The sequence below is a fragment of the Pleurodeles waltl genome, chromosome 1_1, assembly GCF_031143425.1.
Source record: "Pleurodeles waltl isolate 20211129_DDA chromosome 1_1, aPleWal1.hap1.20221129, whole genome shotgun sequence".
NCBI classification, from domain to species: Eukaryota; Metazoa; Chordata; class Amphibia; order Caudata; family Salamandridae; genus Pleurodeles; species Pleurodeles waltl.
In genome coordinates this window covers 898,463,694-898,488,073 of record NC_090436.1, presented here as the reverse complement: position 1 = coordinate 898,488,073, position 24,380 = coordinate 898,463,694, and the positions used below count along the sequence as shown (strand labels likewise).

Below are 24,380 nucleotides of genomic sequence, written 5' to 3'. Positions count from 1 at the left end.
TCCTTTAAATATATTTTGGGATATCAGCCATTTTCTCTAAACATCAGCTTAAGATTTCTGAAAATACACACATTTTCATCTTGGGGTACACAGTTTTGTCATACATATGTTAATTTAACCAAGCAAAAAGTTCCCATTTAGATGGCAAGGATGCACATAGGAGAGCTACTGGCAGGTAGCTGGAGCACTACCAATAGTTTAAGGGCTACTTGCTGGAGAAGTCTGGTTTAGACATTAAGAGGGCTCAAGGGTTTTATACTGTTTACACCAAAGATCACAGTATGGTCTATCAGTGCTTTGTAGGGTTCTCGGGGGGGGGGGGGGGGAAGAAAGGCAAGACAGTACAAAAAGATATGGATCCGCACACTGGTCATGCCAATCTGCTAATAGTCACTGTGTCCGATGGTGCAGGCAGCCTAAGGAAGCAACTGACATCAGAGCACATGGTTGGCTCTTATATGCAGCTCCGCTTGTCACTTCTAGAGCAGAACAATGCTGGTGCATTGCCACACCAGGCCACCCACCTGGCAAGCAGGAGTATTGTTGTTAGGTTCTAGATCCAATCTGACACATGAGAAATATTTTAAAGGTGATAAATCTGTGGTTAGATAGAGTATTCAACAGAAAAATTGTTACAAAAAGTATGTAACTTGTTCTTTACTTCTGGTTTCACAAGACTTGTTGAATATTTTGAACGGATTAACCTTTTTTTAATCTTGTTTTACCGTCTAAGGCCTGTAAATTGAAGAAAAGCAACAAACTTTTACTGGGTAAGCAAGTGGTTCTCATGTGATTGCTTAGTATGGCTCCAAAGAGTGTAGAGTGAGAGATGTTACTGTTAGCTCTTCTAACAACTTTGGTGTGATTAGGCTCCAAGCAAAGTGATAGCCAGACCTAAAAATACAATACATTGGAATATCTTATGGTAGATGTGAGACACTATTACACAGTGGTAAGCGCACATAGTTTTGATCTGATAGAGACTTCTAGTTGCAGATTGCTTACCTTACTATTTCCTCCAGGTGTCAGACTGGATATGGAGATTTTTCTTCAAGCAGTACCCTTGCACGACAGAAGGTGGTGTTGCTCAACTCTACGTCCGTCGTCGTGGTCGTCATGATGATGTCACGGTGATAGATAGGCACCACTTCGGCACACTGAGGTCAGATCTTTTCTTTCTGCGCCAAGTGCAGATCTGGAGAGAGCTACCCTAGTCATTTTTTTTTTTTTTTTTTTTTTACTAACATCATCCTTTTTGTTGTCTTTTTTTTGTGACTTTTTGGTGCGTCAAGGGATGTCTCAGAAGACCAGCTTCAAACTGTGTGATGCGCGTTATAGGAAGCTGGCCTGGTGTGTGGTTGGGCTCTGTGGTGTTATCACCTTATTCCAGGTATCCCCTATTAGTGAGGTGCAGACAGTGTATAGGAAGCCAGAGCTCGCTAGAGGTATCTGTGGATGAGCAACCAAGACTTATCTAGGAGACATGCAACGCCCATGCAATACCACTATAGTCACACAGCACTTACACAGAAGAAAGAACCACAAGGTGTTACAAAAATAAAGGTACTTTATTAGGGTAAAACAAATACTAAAATACTGTATAGGCAGTACTCCTCCAGAAGGTGAGTAACCACACTATTATATGCACATTAGAAGTCAGGAATTGACATAGAAGACCATAGAAAACAGTGAAATAACAGAAAATAATGGTGCCATTAGGGTGAGACCAAACCACATGCTAAGTAATGGGAGTGCAAGAGCTAGCCCCCGACCCAAGGAAGTGGAATCTTTAGAGGGGAGCTGGAAGAAGTAGGAACCCCAAAAGGTAAGTACCAGGTTCCCCCCAGCAACCAGGAGAGAAGAGTAAGTACCTGGTTTTTCCCTAAACCCACAGGTAAACTTGGTAAAAGGACTGTGCAAGACCCAAGCAAGATTGGAAGGAACAGGTAATGGATCCTGACAGAAGATGACCTGCAGAAGAAGGGAGCCAAGTCCAGTTCGAGTTGAGTGTCCGGTTGGGGCAAGAGCCACTACCCACCCTTCTGGAGATGCAGAACCAGGTTGATGGTGAAGACCAGGAGTCCGCTGTGCAGCACAGGAGCAGGAGAAGAGTTCCAGGAGTGATGCAGTGGATGTCCCACGTCGGAAGAAGAGTTGCAGTCAGTCAGTAAGTCGGAGGGGAAAAGCCACCAACAAGCCTTGGCAAATGCAAAAGTTGCAGCTGAAAGGTTGCAGCACTGCCGGTGACCAGGAAGGTTCAGGGGGACTGAAACCACAGAGGGGAGTCCCAGGTGACCCTCAGCAGTGAAGAGAGTCAGAAGTTGAGGATGCAGCCCCCACAGGCAACTCACAGGCAACCGGTACAGGAGTAGCAGTGAGACCCACTCAGCAAACCTGGAGAGATGTCCCACATCGCTGGAGCAGCAGGCAGAAGACTGTGCTTTGCAGGGAAGAGTGCTGGAGGCCAGAGCTACATGGAGCCTGAAGATCCATTGGAAGAAGAGCCAAAAAACCTTGGTAGCTGCAAGAGTTGTGGTGCACAGAGGTTCTGTCCTGCAGGGACTTACCATCTCCCAAGTTGGACAGCTGGTAGAGAGGACCAAGGGGGCAACTCCAGACTACCACCTGTGTTGCAGGATCCACACAGTTGTGTGGAAGAGAACATCCATGCAGCTGGTCGTCGTTGCAGTTGGTGCCTGCAGATGCAGAGGAGTAACTCCTCCACTCCAAGCAAGATTCCTTCTTGCTTCTTGTGCAGGCTGTAGACTTGTTGCCCTCAGAGGATGCACAGCCAGGGAAATTTTGGTAGGAGCCGGAGAAACAATGTTGCAAAGGCGAGTCGTCGCTGGAGTTGCAGATTGTCAGTTGACGGAGGATCCAGTTGCAGTCCCTTTGGCCAGAAGATGAAGTAAATGTTGCAGAGGAGTCCTGCTGGAATCTTGCACGTTGAATCTGAGGACACACCGAATAGGGAGATCCTGAATAGCCCAGGAAGGGGGATTGGTCACCTATCAGGAGGGGGCTGTGACGTCACCTGCCTGACCTAGCCACTCAGAAGCTCCTAGGGTCCTCTGCCCACATTGGATGGCAGAATCAAGTGGCCACCTGGAGAAGCTCAGGGCACCACCCCTGGGGGTGGTGATGGACAGGGTAGTGCTCACTCCCCTCATTAATTTGTGCTATGCTAATTTTTTAGTGCTATTATGTATGTGTATAAGAGAGAGATGGATAGTGTACTTACCTCGGGTTGGGGGGACTGCCTATAAGTAAGTTTAGTGCAGTGTTACTGTAATAAAGTACCTTTATTTTTGTAACATTGTGTGGTTCCATTCATGCGTGATAAGTTATTGTGTGACTATTTTGGTATTACATAAGCTTAGCATGTCTCCTAGATACATTTTGGCTGCTCATCCACAGCTACTTCTAGAGAGCCCTGGCTTCCTAGACACTGCTTACATTCACTTATAGGGGTCGCCTGAACCTGGTATAAAGTGCCAACACCATAGGTGTCCACCACAGACCAGGCTAGCTTCCTACACGTACGAATATGAGAAGGTGATTGGAGGGGTCGCTGGAACCTTTAGAATACCACCTGGATAATCCTGACTTGGACTGGGCACAGGAATTGGGCGAGCTAGTGGTCTGGATACATCTCCAGACGCTAGCATACTTTCTCCCCCTACAGTGGCTACGGCGGAAGGAACCTCTTATGCCATGGCGTTCAATAGGGCGGCTGCGATCCTTGGCCTTGAGCTTCCCTCTATAACAGTCAGGACTATCCTCCTGACAGAGGTGCTTTAGCCTTGGGCTTCCCTTTGGAGCCTCTCCTCTCATTTAATGAAGTCCTCACCAATGTTCTTCTGGGTACTTGGTCCAGACCCAGCACAGGGGCTCCTGTGAATCAGACAATCGCCCACCATCATCGGCCAACCCCAAACAGCCCTAAGTTCCTGTCCCAACACCCCCACGCCTGAGAGCCTTTTCATCCAGGTTTCTTCTTCCTCTGACGCATTCCTATCCACTCCCCCGGATCAGGAGTCAAAGAGACTGAACCGACTTGGAAAGAAGATGTTTTTTTCCTCCATTCTGGCATTGCGGTCTGTGAACAACACATGCCTTTTGGGCCGTTAACCGATTCATTATGGGATACAATTGCACAAGTCTGGCCGTAGATCCTTGAGGAGGTCTGGGCCATCGTCTCCCAAGCTTTTGCTGATGGGAGGGATGCGGCTACATTCACGATTACCTGTGGGCTGGACATGACCAACTCACTAGCAGAGCAGTTGTGTCAAAAGTGGCCTTGAGGTTCCACGCCGGGTTGAGGATGTCTGTTTTTTTCAGGGGATGTCCAACAGACTGTTATGGACATACCCTTCAATGGCACCAGTCTCTTCGGAGAGAAGGCGGACTCGGCGCTCGAGAGGTCCCTCATCCTGCGCAGTCCACCTTTTGTGGTCACGGAAGGGGCTCCCTGTTGCGTCCTTTCCCTAATGCCCACCATGCCGCGCATGCAACTCAGCTACTGTGGGGCCGGGGACACAGAATCCCACAGGATTGTGGGACAGGGAATTAGAGGTCTGCCCAGTCGGGCCCCCTACCCTGCCGCAGCCTCCAAACCTTCCTAGTCTATTCCCCCATCTCGTACCAGATGGAGGCAGGATTCGCCATTACCTGCTCCACTGGGAATCCCTCACGACAAACAGGTGGGTTTTGCAAATGGTGTGAAGGGGCTATTCTCTCCCTTTCAAGACCGCCCCTCCGACCATGCCTCCATCTTAGGGCCTCTTACCGGAGGATCATCTGGCACTTCTTTGTGAGGAAGTCGCAGCTCTGTTGGCCAAGGGAGCCATAGAGAGGGTCTCTGCACATGAAGTAGGTTGCGGTTGCTATTCCCTCTACTTTCTGGTGCCCAAGAAGGACATGGGCCTATGTCCTACCCCAGATCTTCAGGGCATCAATCTCTTCCTCAAGAAGGAGAAGTTCAAAATTCTCACTGTAGCTCAGGTCCTGTCTGCCTTGGACCCAGAAGACTGGATGTTAGCGTTCGACTTGTAGGACGTTTACTTCCATATACCTGTCCTGCCTGCCCAAAAGCGCTACTTGCGATCCATGATAGGTCATGAGCATTTTCAATTTACCTTGCTCCTCTTCGGCCTTACCAGCACCCCTGGGGTGTTCGCGAAAGTGATGGCGGTGGTTGCAACTCATCTGCGCAAGTAAGAGTTTTCAGTCTTCCCCTACCTCGACGAATGTCTTTTAAAAGCGAACACACCCCAGAAAATCGTCTCCTACCTTCAGACTACGGCGAACCTTCCGCACTCACTGTGGTTCACTCTAAACATGCTGAGGTCATACCTGACTCCTTCTTAGATGCGCCCTTTCATCTGAGGTGTTCTGGTCACAGTGCAGTTTTGGGCCTATCCTCCTGAAAAGCGAGTCCTGGATATTCAGGCTATGATTCCGATGTTTCAGCCTCTATCCTGGGTTTCGGTGAGACTGATTTTGAAGCTGCTGGGCCTCACGGCCTCCTGCATCCCGCTGGTGACACATGCCAGATGGCATATGCGGACTCTGCAGTGGTACCTGAAGTTCCAGTGGATCCAGCATCAGGGGAGTCTCTCCGACATGGTCCAGATCTCGGAGGTGTAGAAAAGTGTCCTTTTTAGCATGGTCATCTCCCCCCGATTTCTACCCCCCAAACCCCCCCCCCCCCCCCCCCCCCTTTTTTTTTTTTGTTGCCTGATATTGATGCTGACTTTGACTGAGACTGTCCTGGGATCCTACTAACCAGGCCCCAGCACCAGTGTTCTTTCCCTAAAAATGTACCATTGCTTCCTCAATTGACACACCCCTGGCACACAGTTAAGTCCCTTATAGAAGGTGCCCATGATACCAAGGGCCCTGTGGCCAGGGAAAGTCCCCAAGGGCTGCAGCATATATTATGCCTCCCTGAAGGACCCCTCACCAAGCACATGCACACTGCCATTGCAGCTTGTTTGTGATGGTGGGGTGAAAAAGACAAAGTCGACATTGCACCCCTCTCAGGGTGCCATGCACACAAACCACCGCCTGTGGCATAGGTAAGTCACCCCTCTAGCAGGCCTTACAGCCCTAAGGCAGGGTGCACTATACAACAGGTGAGGGCATAGCTGCATGAGCAATATGCCCCTACAGTGTCTAAGTCCATTCTTAGACCTTGTAAGTACAGTTTGGCCATACTGAGTATATAGGCTGGGAGTTTGTCATTACGAACTCCAAAGCTCCATAATGGCTCCACTGAAGTCTTGGAAACTTGGTATCAAACTTCTCAGCACAATAAACCCACACTGATGCCTGTGTTGTATTTATTGAAAATTGCACACAGGGGCATCTTACAGATGCCCTCTATATTTTAGTCAAACTTCTAGTGCAGTACTGACCGGTCTGTGCCAACCTGCCACTTCCAGACAAGTGTCTGACCATATGGGGTGAGAGCCTTTGTGCTCTTTGTGGCCAGAAAAAAAGCCTCCACTGGGTGGAGGTGCTTCACACCTCCCCCTGCAGGAACACCTGACGGTGAGCCTCAAAGGTTCAGGCCTCTTGTTACAGTGCCCCAGGGCACTCCAGCTAAGTAAGATTCCCCCACCCCCTTGCAAAATCCTCCATCTTGGTTTGGAGGACAGAGACCAATAAGGTTAGGTCTGTGTCCCCCTCCCAAAGGGAGTGGACACTGGAAGGGTGTAGTCTCCTCCAGGGACAGTAGCCATTGGCTGCTGCCCTCCAACTCCTGTAATGCTCCTAATTCCAGGATTTAAGGCCTCCCCTTTAACCTAGTTCATCAGATTCCTGGCGACCTCAAGAACACCACAAAAAGAAAGAAGCATGACTGCTAAGCTGACTCCCCCCCCTGTCCCCCAGCATAGATGACTGAGGACACCAACTGATATGGCCCCAGCCCTAAAGGCCTGTCTCCAGCTTCTACAGCCCTGCTACAAATAGGCAGCACATCCTGCAGTACCAGCAACCTCTTAAATGCCTCAAGGGGACTGCCTGCACCCCAGAGGACCAGGATCTTCTGTAGAAAGCATCCTTGTCCATAAAGAAATTCCAGCGAAGGACTCCAGAACCACCCAGCATCCGCGAATCCTGCCCACTCTTCGCCCGATGCCCACGGCCCATGTCCAGGTGGCCCAACTGACTTGAGCTGGTCCCCAGATGATTCTGACCTAGTGTCCACTCTGGGTTGACCCCTCCTGTCCTACACGATGACACCTGCAGCCTAAACCAAGAGGACCCCTTGACAGAGAGAGTACCCAATAAAGATTCCTGGTGCCAAAAGTTACCACTGCACCCACAGCTCTCTGGCCTTGGGCAATCCGACCACCAGTCCAGCAAAGTCCAGCAGGCGGCCCTCCTCCTTGCCCAGCCTGTTGGTTTCCGGAACCAACCCCCGGACCTAGCCTTCAGCATCTTTGTGACCATCGGGGTCCCCCTATTGAAAAACATTGGGAGCCGTGCACCTGGCCGCCCCTCTGCCTCGGAGGGTGTGCATTTGGTGCCAACCTGCAAATGTACTCACCTGCAACTTGAATCTTGTGGTTCTAGAAATAAAGTAACAAAGTATATTTTTGCTATACAAAAACAATTGGCCCGGAGTTCGTCCTTGAGTGTGTGTTTCATTTATTGCCTGTGTGCGTACAACAAGTGCTTTGCATTTCCCTATGATAAGCCTAACTGCTCAACCACATTACCACACAACAGAGCATTAGTTTTATCTACTTTAGCCTCTGTTAAGCCCCTGGGAAACCCATGGACTCTGTGCACACTATATCTCATTTTGGCATAGTATATACAGACCCAGCTTCCTACAGGAGAGAACTCCAAAAAAAACTGCAGTGGTGGCTTTTAAATTGAGATTGGGTCAATGGCAGATCCCTCTCCCTTTGAGAACCATACCTTACAGTAGTGACAGATGCGTCACTCTTGGGATGGGGAGGCGCGGAGATCAGTTATCTCTGGTCTCCAGCGGAGTCTGGACTCCACATCAATCTTTTGGACCTCAGAGCGATCAGACTTGCATTGAAAGCATTCCTCCCCTCTCTAAAAGGGAATGTAGTGCAGGTGGTCACAGGCAACACTACCGCCATGTGGTGCTGCAACGAGCAGGGAGGAGTGGGTTCCTCTAGACATGGCTGCCACATCAGGATATAACCCTGGTGGTTCACCATCTGAACGCCCGGCCAGACAAACTCAGCTGTCGATGCAGAGTCGATCACGAATAGCGTCTCCATCCGAAGGTGGCACATGGCCTCTTTCAGCAGTGGGAAGAGCCTTGGTTAGATCTGTTCATCACCGTAGAGAGCACGCAAAGTCAACTGTTTTGCATGTTGGAGTTTCCAAGGCGGCACTCACTCAGTGACTCTTTTTGTCTTGAGTGGAACTCAGGCGTCCTTTACGCTTTCTCATCAATACCACTTCTGTCCAGAGTTCTGAAGAAGATCAAGAGCGACCGGGCCCAAGTAATGCTTGTGGCTCTGTACTGGACACGAAGAGTATGGTATCCAGAGCTACTGAGCATGGCTACGGATTGTCCGATCGGCCTGCCCCTTTGGGAGGATCTTCTGTTGCAGCAGCAGGGGACTGTTCTCCAACCAAACCTGTCCAATCTTCGCCTTCATGCGTGGAGATTGAGCTTTCAACCTTCCGCCCCAAGTCTGCGATGTTTTTTTGGCAGTAAGGAGTCACTCCACCAAAATGGTATACGCCGGTCGTTGGCATAACTGTATGGCATGGTGCGCCAACAAGTTAGTTGATCCCTTTTCTGCCCCTCTCTCTGATGTCCTTCTGTTCGTCCTTTCCTTGACCCAGCAGGACTCTGCTTTAGGCACCCTTAAAGGTTACTTGTCAGCTGTCTCAGCCTTTCTTAGATTGTCAGACCAACCTTCCTTATTCAAGTCTCCCATTGTTGGAAGGTTCCTGAAGGGACTCACCATGTATTTTCTCCGACCCTGTTCATTTTGCCCCAGTGGAACTTGAAGGTGGTCCTGACTTACCTAAGGTGTACCCCTTTTGAGCCTTTTGCACAATTGTCCCATGCGGCTGCTCACAATCAAGACTGCTTTTCTGATTGCCTTCACCTTTGCTTGTAGAATGAGTGAGCTTCAAGCTCTGTCTTCAAGGCCCCCATTTTTGTCACCCTGACAAAGTGGTGCTTCGTTCAAGGGCCTCTGTCCTTTCTAAGATTGTTACACCTTTTCACGTAGGCCAATCCATCACTTTGCCCACTTTGTATGAACCCTCACATCCTTCTCATGAAGAGCAGAAATTCCATTGATTGGATCCAAAAAGAGCGTTGGCATTCTACCTCGATCGTACTCAAGACTTCCAGGTGGACAGTCAACTCTTTGTTGGATAAGTGGGTGCAAAGAAAGGGAAGGCAGTGCAGAACGTACTAGCTCACGTTGGGTTCTGCTTTGCATCAAAATGTGCTACGCTTTGGCAAAGAAGCAACCCCTGAGGGCCTGTGTGCTCACTCCACCAGAGCAACTGCTGCTACCACAGAGTTAGCACGCAGAGTTCCTGTCTTAGACATCTGCCAGGCAGCAACATGTGCATCCCTGCACACGCTCACAAGACATTACTGCCTGAACAGTCAAGTCCACAGAGATGGCTACTTTATTTGTTCGGTCTTGCAGGACTTTTTAGTATGATCTTGGTTCGCAGCCCAACTCCGGGGATGGTTTTCTTTGGGGTTCTATTCTAAGGTAAGGAATCTGCTGCAACTAGAAGTCTCTATCAGATGAACAAGTTACTTACCTTCGTTAACGATTTATCTGGTAGAGACGTGTACTAGTTGCAGTTTTTATACCGACCCACCCATCCTCCCCGCTTGCGAGCTGATTTCTAGGGACAGGGATTTCCTTGTCAGGGCCTTATCTCTGTACCATAATTTTCAGTGTTCTTCCTGGCTCTGCGCTCTGGCGTGGAAAGTCGTGAAAAGAAACTGACATTTCTGCGCCGAGGTGGCGACTATGTATGACCGCAACGTCATCACGGCAACCACGCCGCCAACGACGGATGCCGAGTCAACCAACGTCACCTGACGGTGCACAAGGGTACTGCTTAAAGAAAAATCTCCAGATCCATGCTGACGCCTGGGGCAATTCTAAGGTAAGGAATCTGCAACTAGAATATGTATCTACCAGATAAATCGTTAACAAAGGTAAGTAACTTGTTCATCTCATAGAGACTTCTATTTGCAGGTTCCTTACCTTAAAATAGCTACCCAAGCAGTACCATCCCCGGAGGTCGGCGTCATTGCTGATGTTGGAAACCTACCATCAGAATTACAGCTGCTACTTTGTAGTATGGTGGCTGAACTCCACAGTTGACAAATGTAGTGTTTTCACAGAGAATCAGTTGATTTAACATCACCGTGAATTTTAAATCAGGCCCTATGAGTGCATATCAAAGTTTAATTTGTGCACTTCATTTTTTTATTCCATATCACAGATTGAACTGTTTAAAAAGGATGTAGAGTCACTCCAAGCTGAGTTGAGCACAGTATCATCAACTGACACATCCCAAGTCAGCCTATATGAATATTTTCATATTTCTCCTATTAAGGTGAGTGAACTAAAACCATTGGTGTCGAATAAAACAATCATGGACAGCAAATTAAATAATGTCATTTTGTAACGTCACATATGATATGCGATTTAAACATTATTCTAAAAAGTGTGTGGCAGTGCCATAGAGTAGGGAGAAACTTTCAATAGTTCTATTGATACAAAGGGAAGTGCATGATATACCTAGTGAAAATTGTGAACCAGCATTTGGCAGAAGTCATTGGATGATTTTATATTTGTGCAAATGAATAATATGAAACATGAGATTTCCAGAGTGCTCAAATGTTACTTAATATCTTATACAAATTAAGAACAAGCCATTCACATAATATGGACATTACTGCAAAGTATCCATGCACCAAAAGCTGAACCTCTTTTTGCTACTTAAGATCAGAGGGACATTTTAACAGTTCAAAACCATGCACAACGTTTTCCTTTATGTGTAAAGTATTCTTTCTAATAATGAAATATACTCATATTCCTGGTGCAGAAAATGATTTTTGAGTTTACTCAGAAGTGGCAAAGAAGTTTAATGAGGACCTCTGAATAACCAATGCCCTTATAGACGATTCCTTATAGAGCTTATGTATCCTGTTATATAGCAAATTACGTTTGGGTTAGATTTGACACTGCCATGTTGCACTTTTCAGCCACATAAAAATTCACCATAAATTGGCAGTTTTTTGTATTTTTGTGAGATGTGTTTTGAGCGAGCAGAATTCCCTAGGTAATTAAAGGAGTGAATCAGATTGCACTTTGCTGGCATTATAACAACGGATCAGCTAGATGATGTGCCTTCGATTGTTTATGAGAGATGGCATAGGTAAAGACCGAAAGACAGTCAATCATTGAGCAATATATTGGAGCGTGCACCTGTTAGATTGCCTTTTGAAACTCCCAGTATAGATAAGCGATAAAACGTGAAACCTCAATTTCTAGCTGCATGTTTATTGACCACAAACCAACAATAGCAAAGATTCCAAAATGTCCCTACATCTGGTTAGATTTGGTTGGAATTTGAAACCTACTTTGACATCATTTACAAAATAATCACTTTAACACATTTCAAATTACCCTCCATAAATCTTTACAACATGAGCAAGCAGACAGGGATAGCCAGATTGAGAATAGGTCCGACCTTTAACTACTAATCCTTCAGTAATTGTACCTCCAACATGCTTTATTATTCACTCGCTCCTATTGACAAGTATCTGTAAATAGTGTTCATGCTTACTCTGTCAGAGCACTGCAGTTTTGACAGTGTTAGCAGTGCAGTATTTTCGTTGCAAAACTCATGGACTGAAACGTAAACACATAGATAGTGCTGAAGCTCATACCCAAATTTGACTCTTCGATGTTTAAAACCTACCCTGCTTTGACTCCCTCTTTTTCTTCACTGTGCTTCAGTTCCTGGGAGTGAGCCTGCATATGGTTTTTGCGTGTGATTGAACCACCCCTGTTCCTCCACTGTGATATTGTAGTTCAAATATTAGCCATTCTTGTGTACGTTTCTACAGCAGGGTCTAAATTATCACTGAGTACTTTCTCATACTAAGAATGGTTCAGCACGGAAGCTGCCTGATTCATATACCAACATTTTATTTCCATTGTTTACATTTAGTATAGAGAAGTGATTGTTCTGTTTTAAATCACTTCTTTGTGATAACGTCCCAATCAGCAGTGTGCTTTAATAAAAATACAGTCCATAAGTACCAAGAGACCTGTTGCTATCTTCAACCTGTCCTAGGTTTCTAGCCAGCAAAGCTTTCTGTGCTGGGATTTTAGCTAACAATATTTTCATTAGAATCAAATCTCTGATGGATTAAAATATACCAGAACCAGACTTCATATAGGGAAAGTGTTAAGTTTATGGTAGCTAAACAGAATGAACAGTGACACAGGTGAAGTTTATTGGAGATGCACAGTCATAACAGCAAAAATATCCCAGGCTCAACTGAAGAAACACTGAAACACTAATAGTACAATCCCCAAATAATTCCATAATAGAAGGTCCTACAGCCACTCCCAGCTAGATGACCACCTATACAGCACAACTATGGAAAAAGTAATAAAGGGAAGGGAGGGGACCCAAAATAATCTGAACGGCAAGGAACAGTCAGGAAAGATATACACATGTGGAATACAGGAGGTGCGTCCTTGCCCGTTCCTTACATTAAACTCTGTTCACAGTGGGATTAGCCATGAGAAGAATTTCTGTCACCCATCCCCGGTGGCCTAAACAGAGGAATCAAGCAGGCAGTCTAGTTTTCAATCTGTGCACACAATTCAGTTATGTCAAACTACCTGCCATTTTTGTAGCTTTTTCCAGAAAAGATCTTGCCAGTTCCACCTGACTAAAGACATACATCTTAACCTCCTCCATTGCTTGGAGTTTGACCAGCCACCAACCAGTTTCCCTGACCAGAAGATTCATCTGCTGGCATAATGGTCTTCAGGTCCCTCTTCAGTTAATCTAGAACTAAGCATTATGCTTGCAGAAGGCATTTTACCATACCTAAGTTTAGTTTCAGTGCAAAAACAATGATGTGTATCAATCCACTAGGACTAAAATATCAGCTTAGCCTTGTTCTTTAGTTTTTATAACACATACTTTGTCTTTTTCTAAGCATAGAAATCTGAAAGAACCGATAGATTGACACCACACAAAAGTAAGGGAAAAGGCATCTCTGCAGTCCTGTATGTCGAGACACCTCAAAACTGTGACACCAAAAATGGTCCTACTAATGCCCCCTGATCCTTTTATGTTTTTGTGGTCTGATAAATGTGGTTCTTCCATTTTAGCACACCATTCCATTACCCTATCCACTGTTTTATTGGTGGTGGTGTTGTTGATTTCCGTTACTAGGCATTGTCTCTCTTGACCATCACAGTTTGAAAACCTACCAGTGTTCTCCCTCCTCGGCTACTCCAAGATCCTCCTTTATCCCCAGTAGGGCTGCTTGTGGTGATAAATCAATTGGTCTGTCACAAACTTTTAATAAAGCTAACAGTATTGATTCCAAATATATCTTAATTTAATGGACGAATATTCATATTTCCACCCAGACCTGAATCACAGTGGCTACGGGACCCTTCCCATGTACCACAAACTTTCAACAGTAAAGTATGTGATATATAGGTATGTGAATTGTGTGAGGCACAAACTAACTGAAATTGTAATCGCCTGGCCTAGCCAACCACTTTCAGCTAAGGGCTTTTCAGATGGATGTGCCAGAGTTCATAATCCACACTTTTAGAGTATCCTCAGGTGCCAAACTAGAAATTTGCTTCAGCATGGCACCAGTAAGTTGATAGGTGGTGACCTGCGGCTCTGCGTCAGGTCCGATTTTGCCCTGCGAGTGACGACTGGAGAAACATATAGGCGCCACCCAAAGAGTGCTGATGCAATGAAGTGTGCCTATTGTGTTTGGGGTCGGGCCATGACTGCGAGTCATGTGGAGAGTGTGCCCTGATGAACCCAAAGGTGAAACAGAACTGCAAAGCCGAACACTGACGGGAGTCACGTAAAGGCCTGTCCCTCTTAAAGTCAAGGACACAGACACGTTTTTTAACCTGGCCCCATAACAGTTCTTCATTACACTCAAGTCTTTGGGTAAGTTGAAGTCAAAATAGAAGCACAAGAAGTCTAAGCGTTCCACGTCTAGGCCTCACCGCTCTCGGACTGGGAAGTTACAATGATGCCAGAGTTCCTGGGCCCTTCAGCGACTCTGCACCGAATTGAGGCGTTTAAGGGTACCATGCTTTACATTTTTGACACCTTACCGGCTGCCTCTGGCTCACCTCTGGCACTATCGATATCTAAAGGGCTCCACTAGGGTTACTGCTGGCAGGACTGGCTTTGGAGGCCATCTTTGCTTCATGACCCTTCTTCAGGTTCAGCTCCAATTCCTGAGCTGATTCCATACCCGGCACCATGATCTACACCGGTTCTTGCTGCGTCAAAACCAACACTGCCAGAGGAAAATATTGAGCACATAGTTCTGTCCGACTCTTAGCTTAATCTGTCTCAGCCACATGGTTATAGTTCCTACATGCGTGGCCCAGATTTATTCTGAATCCAACAAGACATTGTCTTTTCCTAGAGGCCATCCTCCAATCATCCAACAACTCTCTGTATTGGACTTTGACCACAGCAAACTAGCTTTTGCTGATGATGATTGGGGCAACATTTCCCCACAGTATGACAATGACAATTATTGTATGGACCTACTGGAGGCCAGTGGGTGCTATACTTCCCCTAACACTGAGTTATCCCCTCCCCAGGTGTCCTTCCACTGAAGTCATCTTTCCTCGCCATGGTAATAAGAAGGGCGGCCATAATCCTAGATTTATAAATGCCTTCAGTCAAAGTAAAGACCAACGTCCTCACCAATGTCTTGCAACCCAGACAATCCTCATTAAACCCTCTGCTACCATTTAATGAGGCCTTAACTGACACTGTCATGGGCACTTAGTCTGAATCTTGGCTCTTTTCCACTAGTGAAAAGACAAGTGGCATGTCGCCATATGCCAGCTCCTGGTAAGCCTGCCGTTCTCATGCAGCATCCTACTTTATAGATCTTGGATGGTACAGGCCTTCATTAGCAAAGTGAGCACTAAATCGTTTCCTCAGAACCTGCCAGATAGGGAGTGGATGTGAATGGGAAGAGGACGTTTTCCTTTGCGAGCCTTGCCCTTAGGTCACTCAGTGCCAGCTACTTGCTGGGACAATACTCCCACGCATTAGGGGACCCAGTTGCTGAAAATTTGTCTGCAGTTCCTGAGGAATTCAGCCAGTTTGGCACAGATCATTCAGGATGGCCAGGATGTTACCAAATCCATCACCTACCAAGGCCTCTAAACGACTGACTGCTGGGGCAGAACAGGTGACACTAGTGTAGTGCTCTGGCACCATGCGTCGAATAGCTCTCCTGGCTTTTTGGGTGATGTTCATGGGTCTCTTGTGGATAGGCCTTTCAAAAGATATCACCTCTTTTGTGATAGGGCCTGCTCTTCCTTTAAGCTCTTTAAAGAAAGCAGAACAGCTATGTGCTCCTTCAGTCTTCATCTGTGAGGCAGTATCCACAGCAATTTTTCCTCTTTCGAGGCATTGTGAGGGGCTTTACCTTCAGGCACCATCAAGGCCCGCAACCCCAACAACTGGTATGCCAGTCCTTTCACAATCAGGGAAGGAAATCTAGCAGGTACCAACAAAGGCAAAAAACGTCCCAGTTTCCAGCCCCTTCAGAGGCAGCCTCAATGCCACTTTAGTTTACCTTAAGCAGCACATGACTGCTCCATAAGAAGAAGGGTTACTCATTTTCTCCAGTGGTGGCAAGCAGTAACATCTGACAGGTGGTTCATGCAAATTGTCTAGATGAGTTACGCTCTGCCATTCGTTTCCATCTTGCCATCTACTCGACCTGTGCAGGGAGCTGTGTTCTGGTCTCAGTAACCCCACCTAAACACCTCTCTCCCTCCAAACAGACTTTTTCCCTGTTTTTTAAGTGCAACTTTGACTGAAGTGCACTGGGTTCCGGACCAGGCCCTTTGGCACCTCTCTAAGTCCCAAGTAAATGGTACCACTGGTTCCCAGGGCATGGGTACTCAAGAGGGCTCTTCAGAGCTGCAGAACAAATTGTGCCACTCTTAGGGACCCAGTATAACGTTATGGAGACTGTCATTGCAGGCTGCGTGACAAGGTGATCCCAAAATTGAAAACACAACATGGCACACACTTGTGTGCCATGTCTCTTAAAACACTGCTTGTAATATCTGTAAGTCAGTGCTACAGCAGGCCTTCAGCCCTAAGGCAGGGGGCATTATATTACAAATGATGGCATATATGCATGAGCAAATATGTCCCTACTGTGTCTTTATCAATTCTTAGACATAGTAAGTGTGCAGGGAAGCCATTTTAATTGAATGTGTTGGACACTGGTCGATATGAGTTCCCCAGCTACATGATGGCTTTTCTGAACATAAGGATGTTTGATATCAAACATCTTGTATTAATAAACCCTCACTGAGAGGCGTGGCTTCGGGCGTCAAGATGGCGGTCGCACTCTGAGAGTGCTCTGGACCCCTCCATCATCCGCCCTCAGAAGCCGCCATCGAGAGGTCTACCATGCTGCCCTGGCCGCCCCTGTGAGCTCCTGGACCTCGGGGAGGCCTCCGGCGCTAGCGCTGGCTCAGTCCGAGCCGGGAGAGCTGTGAAGGCTGGATCCGACCGGGTCGGTGGGTCTCCTAAGATGGCGGCCTCCTCCGGCGCCGGTGCCGTGTGCGGGGCTGGAGTGCCTGGGGCGAGCTGAAACCTGGTGCCCCCGGGGGACGGGAGAGCGACGAAGCCGGCGTTCTCCGTTGGTCCTCGGAGGGCCGGACTATGAGGTGCTGGACCCGTGGGCCCGGCGAGAGGCCCGGAGAGAGTGAGCCCCGGGAGAGGGGCTCCCCTGCCTGACTCGAGTGGACGTGGTCGGGCCCCTGGACAGGGGCTTGCCCGCTAAGAAGACCGCGCGGAGTGTCCTACGGAGGGCGTCTGGACCGGATTCTGCAGTCCGGAGCCCACGGGCCGGCTTGTGATACCCTGCCTATGCGAGGGGAGAGTAGCGAGGACGACGTGGAGGAGGTGAGCTGTGCGACTACGGGGACGTGACTGTGCGGCACGGCCGCTGATCCTGGGCGACCGGGGTGAAGTGGACGCCTGCGGCCCCCCCTGGTCCGCCCGCGCAGGAGCGCAGTTGCCCCTCACGCCAGAGAGGAGAGGAGGAGGGGAGAAGAGAGATCGGGGCCCCCCTCCCCATAAGTAAGCAGCGTAATGGGAACTCAGTAGGGCGCAGCGGGCCTGAACATTAAGGCTGTGCCCTGCGATTCACAATCCCTAATTTTAAAGAGACTCCCCAAAGGCTTGCCCCTATTCCTCAGCCGCAATTTTGATAAAGCACGCCAATAACCTCGGAGATGGGAATTTAATTGCGACGCGCTGGGGCTCGCGGATGGTCATCGAGCCCCACGACTTCCCGTCTTTCCAAAACTGTCTGATAGGAGAAGAAACCGGCCACGGGGTAATCCAGCTACACATGACTGAGTGGAAGCCAACAAATTCAAAGGTCCTTGACATATTTCGCTGGCACACCCTGTTGGGGCCCGACCGCTGTGTCTTCCCTGTAGATGCGCTTAGGGTGCTGAATTTGGACGGAAGAGCTGCATAATTCGATCTGGGTTCTCCATCCCCTCCCTCCGAGATAACATGGGGAAAGACAGAGCAAGTAAACACCCTCCACCCTCTCAACCAAAGATTGATCAATTTGCAACGCCAACAGGTCCGAGAGGGGGCGGAGAGACAGCCGTGGGGGACCCAACACCAGACGGAGTGAATGCCATCCTCCTGGCAATCCAGTCTTCGCAATCAGCTGTAGAGACTAAAATCGGAGAGGTGCGTGAGGAGATGGGCCTTATCAGGCAGGACCTCAGAAATGCGGCAAATCGGATCACTAACGTGGAGGGCAGAGTCTCCTGCAACGAAGACGAACTAGCTGACCTTAGAACCAAGGTGGCCCAGTTACAAACTCGAACAGCAGAATTACATAGCCGGGCAGAAGATGCGGAAAATCGATCGAGACGAAACAACCTACGTTTTGTAGGATTCCCGGAAGGCGCGGAAGAGAATAAAGCCACAGAATTTTTAGAGCAATGGATCAAAAGCTGGATGCCAGACCAATCTCTTTCACCTTGGTTTGCAGTGGAACGTGCGCACAGGGCCCTTGGTCCTCGCCCCCCTCCGGGCGGTCCAAAACGGCCGATGATTGCCCGAATCCTCAACTTTAGAGATCGTGACAATATCCTCAAAGAGGCGAGGCGCTCTGAAAATCTTCAGTGGGACAACTACAAAATCTTAGTATTTCCAGACTATACCCGGGAGGTCCAGGTCCGCCGCCGCTCATATGAGCAAGTGAAACAAAAACTTAGGGCGATGCAGCTTTCGTACATGCTCCTTTTTCCTGCGAGACTCAAAGTTATTATGGCAGACAAGGCGTACTTCTTCGATTCCCCGGAAGAGGCATGGGACTGGCTGACTGAGGAGGGCGTCGGGGCTCGGAGGGGCCCGGCGGCGCGAAGAGGGGAGCCCTTCCGGGGGGATCCCCCCCCCGCTGGTGGGCCCTGGCGGGGTCGTAAACGTACTAGGTCTCGAAGAGGAAGACGAGGACACTTGGACACTTCTGTGAACGGAGAGGCGGTGGGAGAGGCTGGCCCACAAATGGGAGGGTTGCCCGTTGAGTCTCCGACGGGACAGATTCAGGCGCAGGCCGAGGAGGAGGGCCGTCTGAGTCAATCCCCAGCGCTTGGCTGACGTGTTCCATGGAGCCCTGAATGGAGCGCATGGGGAAGTTTGGAGAGTCTGGTCCACCTTGAAGAAACCCGTGATGGGCTACAGCGGGGATACAGGCTCCCCTCAAGTACTGTAAAATATGGCTTGACTTCTAGTGAATAATTGTAAATGATCCGTCTTACTGGAGGGGTCCATCACTCCACTCCTATGGCAGTCCGTATGGCTGTCTTGTTTTGGTTGACGGTTAGGGCGACAGATGCTTCCTGGGTGGGAGTATGGGGTGGGGGGCGGTTTTGGGGGAGGAAGGTTAAGTTAGGGTTAGATAGTTGTATTTTGAGTATTGCGTTATTAAGTTTTAATTGGTCATTCCTTAGCCCACTGACTGGCATCCAAAGCTGTAAGACTCCTACGCAACCCACGTCTGGTCCACATTGACACAAATCATTTCTTGGAATGTGAACGGGCTGCTAGATAAGATCAAGAGATCTGCAGTAATTAACACTCTCCGTAGATATTCCCCATTGGTAGCCCTATTGCAGGAAACACACCTCATGGGAACTAAATGCCCTATGTTGGCCCGAGGGGGATTTGATAGGGTCTATCACGCAGGCTTCTCTAGGGGATCAAGAGGGGTAGGTATCCTGCTTCATCGCTCACTACCCATGGTGGTAACATCTACGAGATCCGATCCACAAGGCAGATTCATAGTAGTCTCAGGACTACTTCGTGGCGTGACATTGAATCTTGTATGCGTATATGCCCCCCCAGCGGGATTTGACACCTTCTTATGTTCACTTCGACATGTGGTGGCGGGACTCCCCCAAGGAATCACAATAGTAGGAGGAGACTTTAATGCGGTTCTAGACCCTAGATTAGATGTGTCAGGAGATGTCACAGCGGGCAGGTCGGCCCGAGCCACAGGCCTTAAGAGTTGGGCAGACAGCTTAGGCCTATGTGAAGTGTGGAGAACTTGGCACCCTATGGAGCGTCAATATACGCACACGTCTGCTGCCCATCAGACACACTCTAGAATTGATCTAATATTTATGCCGGCCATGGACTTCTCCGGTGTCACGGGAGCAGAGATACTGTCCCGTGGGGTGTCGGATCACGCACCGGTGCGAGTCCGACTGGGAGGAGTAGACCTCACCAGGCGCCCGGTATGGCGCCTAAATGCTTGGCTCTTGCAAGATGAAGATTGTGTCCTCGAGATTAGAGATCGTCTCACGCAGTACTTTGAACTGAATGTGGGAACAGTCCAGTCGTCAGGCACGCTATGGGCTGCCTACAAGGCTACCTTGAGAGGGCAGGCTAAGTGCCTCTTGCGAGCAAGTGAGCGCATTCGTGAGTCACGTGTGTCCGAGTTAGAAGCGGTAGCGTTAAAACTGGAACGCCAGCAAGCAGTCTTATCCGAAATCCCCACATTGAGGCAGCTCACCAGGGTCCGAGAAGAAATTAAACACCTAACACTTGAGTCAGCGAAGCATATGTGGAGGGCATCGTCCGCCCGAATTTATGGCTGGGGGGACAAAAATGGGAAGCTCTTACACTGGTTGGCCACTCGACCCTTAGCTAACAGAATCATTCCCGAAATTAGAGATAACACAGGTACCCTTCACAAGACACCCATCGAGATTGCACAGAGTTTTGCTTCCTATTATGCATGCCTATACGCAGAACACCCCCGGCCTACGGTTGAAAAAGCTTCCCCCCTCCTAAACGACATAACACTCGCCAGAGTGTCTCAGGCGACTAGGGACAGGCTGGACGAAGCACTTGACCTAGCGGAAGTAACGAGTGCGATTGCCAGTCTGGCTTCAAGCAAGACACCAGGTCCGGATGGGTTTCCTGCGGAACTGTACAAGAAATGTAGTGACATTCTGGCCCCACACTTACTTGAGATGTATAGAGAAGCCGAGCAGAAAGGTCACTTCCCCTCAGGGATTGACCTTGCTACAATAGTAGTAATCCCGAAGACCCAGCCCCCATCGCCAAATTGCTCGGCTTATCGGCCTATCTCCCTCCTCAACACTGAGATCAAGGTGCTAGCCTTGATCCTTGCCAATAGATTAAAAGAGGCAATGCCCGTCTTGGTGCACCCTGACCAATGCGGCTTCATGCCTACGCGGAGCACCAGGCACTGTATTAGGCGCCTACATTTAGCCTTAGCACACCGTAAAATCCTGTCACACACCCCTCTAGCGCTGCTCCTACTTGATTTCGAGAAGGCCTTTGATACAGTGGATTGGTCCTATCTTGAACAAGTACTTATTAAAAACGGCCTTGGACCCAAGTTCCGAGGTCTTGTGGGACTGCTCTACTCTAATCCGACGGCTCAGGTCCAAGTAAACGGAGTGGTCTCAGGGGTGTTCCCGATCGGGCGTGGTACCAGACAAGGATGTCCACTATCCCCCTTACTCTTTGCATTAATAATAGAACCCCTGGCGAAGTTATTTCGAGAGGATCCTCTGATGGAAGGCTGGTCTTGGCCAGTGTGTCCAGAAGACCGTGTGGCACTTTATGCGGACGATGTCCTATTATACATAGCCAATCCGGCCAGGAGCGGTCCCCGTATCATGCAAATTCTGGATGTCTTCTCGGAGGCATCGGGTCTCGCCCTAAACCCCCAAAAATCCCTGTTGGTTCCGCTCCATCAATCTAGAGATTGTATGGACTGGCAACAAAGTATTCCAGTGCGAAGAAATAGCTTCAAATACCTGGGGGTGCATGTCGCAATGCTCCCTGAATTAGCATGGGAGCTCAATGTCACACCTTTAACCAGAAGAATCAAAGACGATCTTCAACGTTGGAAGGACCTTCCTCTTAATTTGCTGGGAAGAATCGCACTCTATAAGATGATGGCCCTTCCCAGACTTCTCTACCTCCTTCAAAACTATCCTAACCCTATCCCCATGAAATGGTTTAGAGACATGGACTCGCTAGCACGCCAATTTCTATGGAGTGGTACCCGTCCCCGGCTAGCGCTTAAAACCTGTCAGAGAGATGTTAATGAAGGGGGCTTGGGAATGTCTAATGTCCATTACTACCACCTGGCGACGCAACTACTAGTGATCAACGACTGGTTGGGGGGGGGTTGGACAGATCCGGCGTACCGTCTGGAACTCCAGACATTGACCTACCCCAAGATCTTTGACGCCCTATATGGTGGTAAGATCACTCGTGAGACCCCTGGGGTGACAGGGGTGGTGCTGCAGGGATGGCGGACGGCTCAAAAGATCTCGGGATGGTGGGGACGCCTTACTCAGCAGACCCCACTGTGGCGGGGGACCTGCTTGGGCGAAGTTGTGGGTCTTGAGGGATTCCAGAAATGGGATATTATAGGCATCTCTACTCTGGGTGATGTATGGGAGGGCACGAGCATTCGTTCCTTTGAGGATCTCCAAGAAATCTTTGCACTAAATAAGACACAGTTCCACAAGTACCTCCAAGTACGACATGCCCTTCTGACGCAGGTCCAGCCAGGGAATAGCATACCCGTAAGCAGTCCTATGGAGAGGAGGGCTCTGATGGGGAATCTGGGTAGGGGAGGTGTCTCCCAGGTGTATCGCACATTAATCTCTACTACGGCCTGCTCCCTGGAGGAACTTCGTCAGAAATGGGAGGGATGGGTGGGCCCTCTTGAAGAGGAGGACTGGACTGAAGCTTTGGCAGCTCCCCACTCCCTGACTATGACGACACGTCTCCGACTAGTACAGACATATTATCTTCATACTGCTTACCTTGCACCCTCCAGATTGCACAGAGCAGGACTCCGGCCTACGGCTGATTGTCCCCGCTGTATGAGCCCTAAAGCTGATTTTTTCCATATGGTGTGGTCATGCTCGGTTATCAGTACATATTGGAAGATGATCTCGCGTGAGGTCTCGTTGACTCTGCAAGTTGACGTGGCGCTGACACCATTGACATCCCTATTAGGGGTTATGGGAGAATCGGGACTACGTAGAGCAGAACGTACCTGGCTGGGGGTGGCATGCCTAGTGGCCAAAAGAGACATCGTGGCGGACTGGAAAGCCACTATGGCTCCGGCCCTGACCAAATGGAGGAGGGGAATGGACTGGTGTGCCCAATGTGAAAAGCTCGTATATGAGGTTAGAGGGTGTCCGAGTAAGTATAACAAGATCTGGGGGAAGTGGGACGGAATGACATTTTAACCCCCTGGAATGCGGACCGACATAGTGGAAAGAAGAACCCTTACACACTCCACCAACTCCTTTGGAGGGAAATGAGACACATACGTGGCACGTTGGTATTGACATGTACCGTCTATCTACTCAAGGTGCTGTCTGGGGCTTTGGAGCTGACCACTGTTTGGTGCCCATTGGCGCCTTGTTACTTTATTTTTAGTATATAATTGTATTGTTTGTTTTGTATTACTTTATTTTATTGCAAAATCAATAAAAATTCGTTATAAAAAAAAAAAAAAAACCCTCACTGAAACCAGTGATGGATTTATTAATGCATGCACCGGTGCCCCCTGAAAACCTACCCGACCTCTAGTGTGTTAACTGACTGATCTAAACCAGCACAGCCACCCTAGACAGATTTCTGATGTGAGAGCCCACGCTCTCAGAGGCCAGGAACAAAGCATGTTCTGGGTGAGGGTGTTGATACCTCCTCCAGACGAAATGGGCATTCCAGGGAGGGAAGCTTCAGAAGGCCTAGCCACCTTTGTAATGAGACCCAGGACTCTCCAGATGGCAGAGGTGACCACTCCCTGACCTGTCCCCACTTTTTGGTGCAAGACAGGTGGGAAAATTAGTAAGATTAGTAGATGTGCCCACATCATGCCCATCCCACCCCTAAGGTGGACCAGCTGATGTAGACACCACTTTTCAAATCCCTCCATGTTGTTTTGGATGGAATTAGCATTCTAGGGTCAGGGTTATGCCCAGTTCCCAACGGAAGAGGTCATATAGAAGGTGTAGTCACCCTAAAGGTAGGCAACCAATTGACTGCTACTTGGCACTCCCTGTAGCGCCCCTAAATTGAGTATTTAGGTGGTACTCCTGAACCCAAGAACTCAGATTCGACGGATCAGGAGAAGGACAAAGAAGTTCCATAGCCTAGTGAGAACAGCAGAAGAGCTGTGGACATTTTGGCGCAAAACCCTACCTGCCCACACCTCTCTCGAGAGTCGCAACAGAGTGGCTCGTCCTTCAAGCAGGAGAACTACCAAAGCCTCGGGTAGCCTGCCAGTACTTCAAAATCACTATAATTGTCACTATTATTCCTGGAACTGGGTTACAGATGGCTCTCAATACTGCAGGCCACTTCCTAGCATCTGTCTTTTCTTTTGGCAGTGTCCTTGCTGCAGATAAGATGATATCAGAGAGAAGGAAGTGTCCCTACATTGATAATATATTCTACCTATCTGTTCGATGTAGTTAATCCCGCGTTAGCATTTATTTTAGCACTCCAATCAAAGT

At 48.7% G+C, this 24,380-nt stretch overlaps 1 protein-coding gene across 2 annotated transcripts in view; it reads left to right on the top strand.

The window, feature by feature from the left end:
- Positions 1-24,380, top strand: part of VPS13A (vacuolar protein sorting 13 homolog A) — a 1,844,906-nt gene that overhangs the window by 1,365,756 nt on the left and 454,770 nt on the right. For both annotated transcript variants that reach the window (XM_069230089.1, XM_069230094.1), the window contains exon 60: positions 10,492-10,605. In XM_069230089.1, coding sequence (XP_069086190.1) covers positions 10,492-10,605 — 114 coding nt within the window. The remainder of the gene's footprint in view (positions 1-10,491; positions 10,606-24,380) is intronic.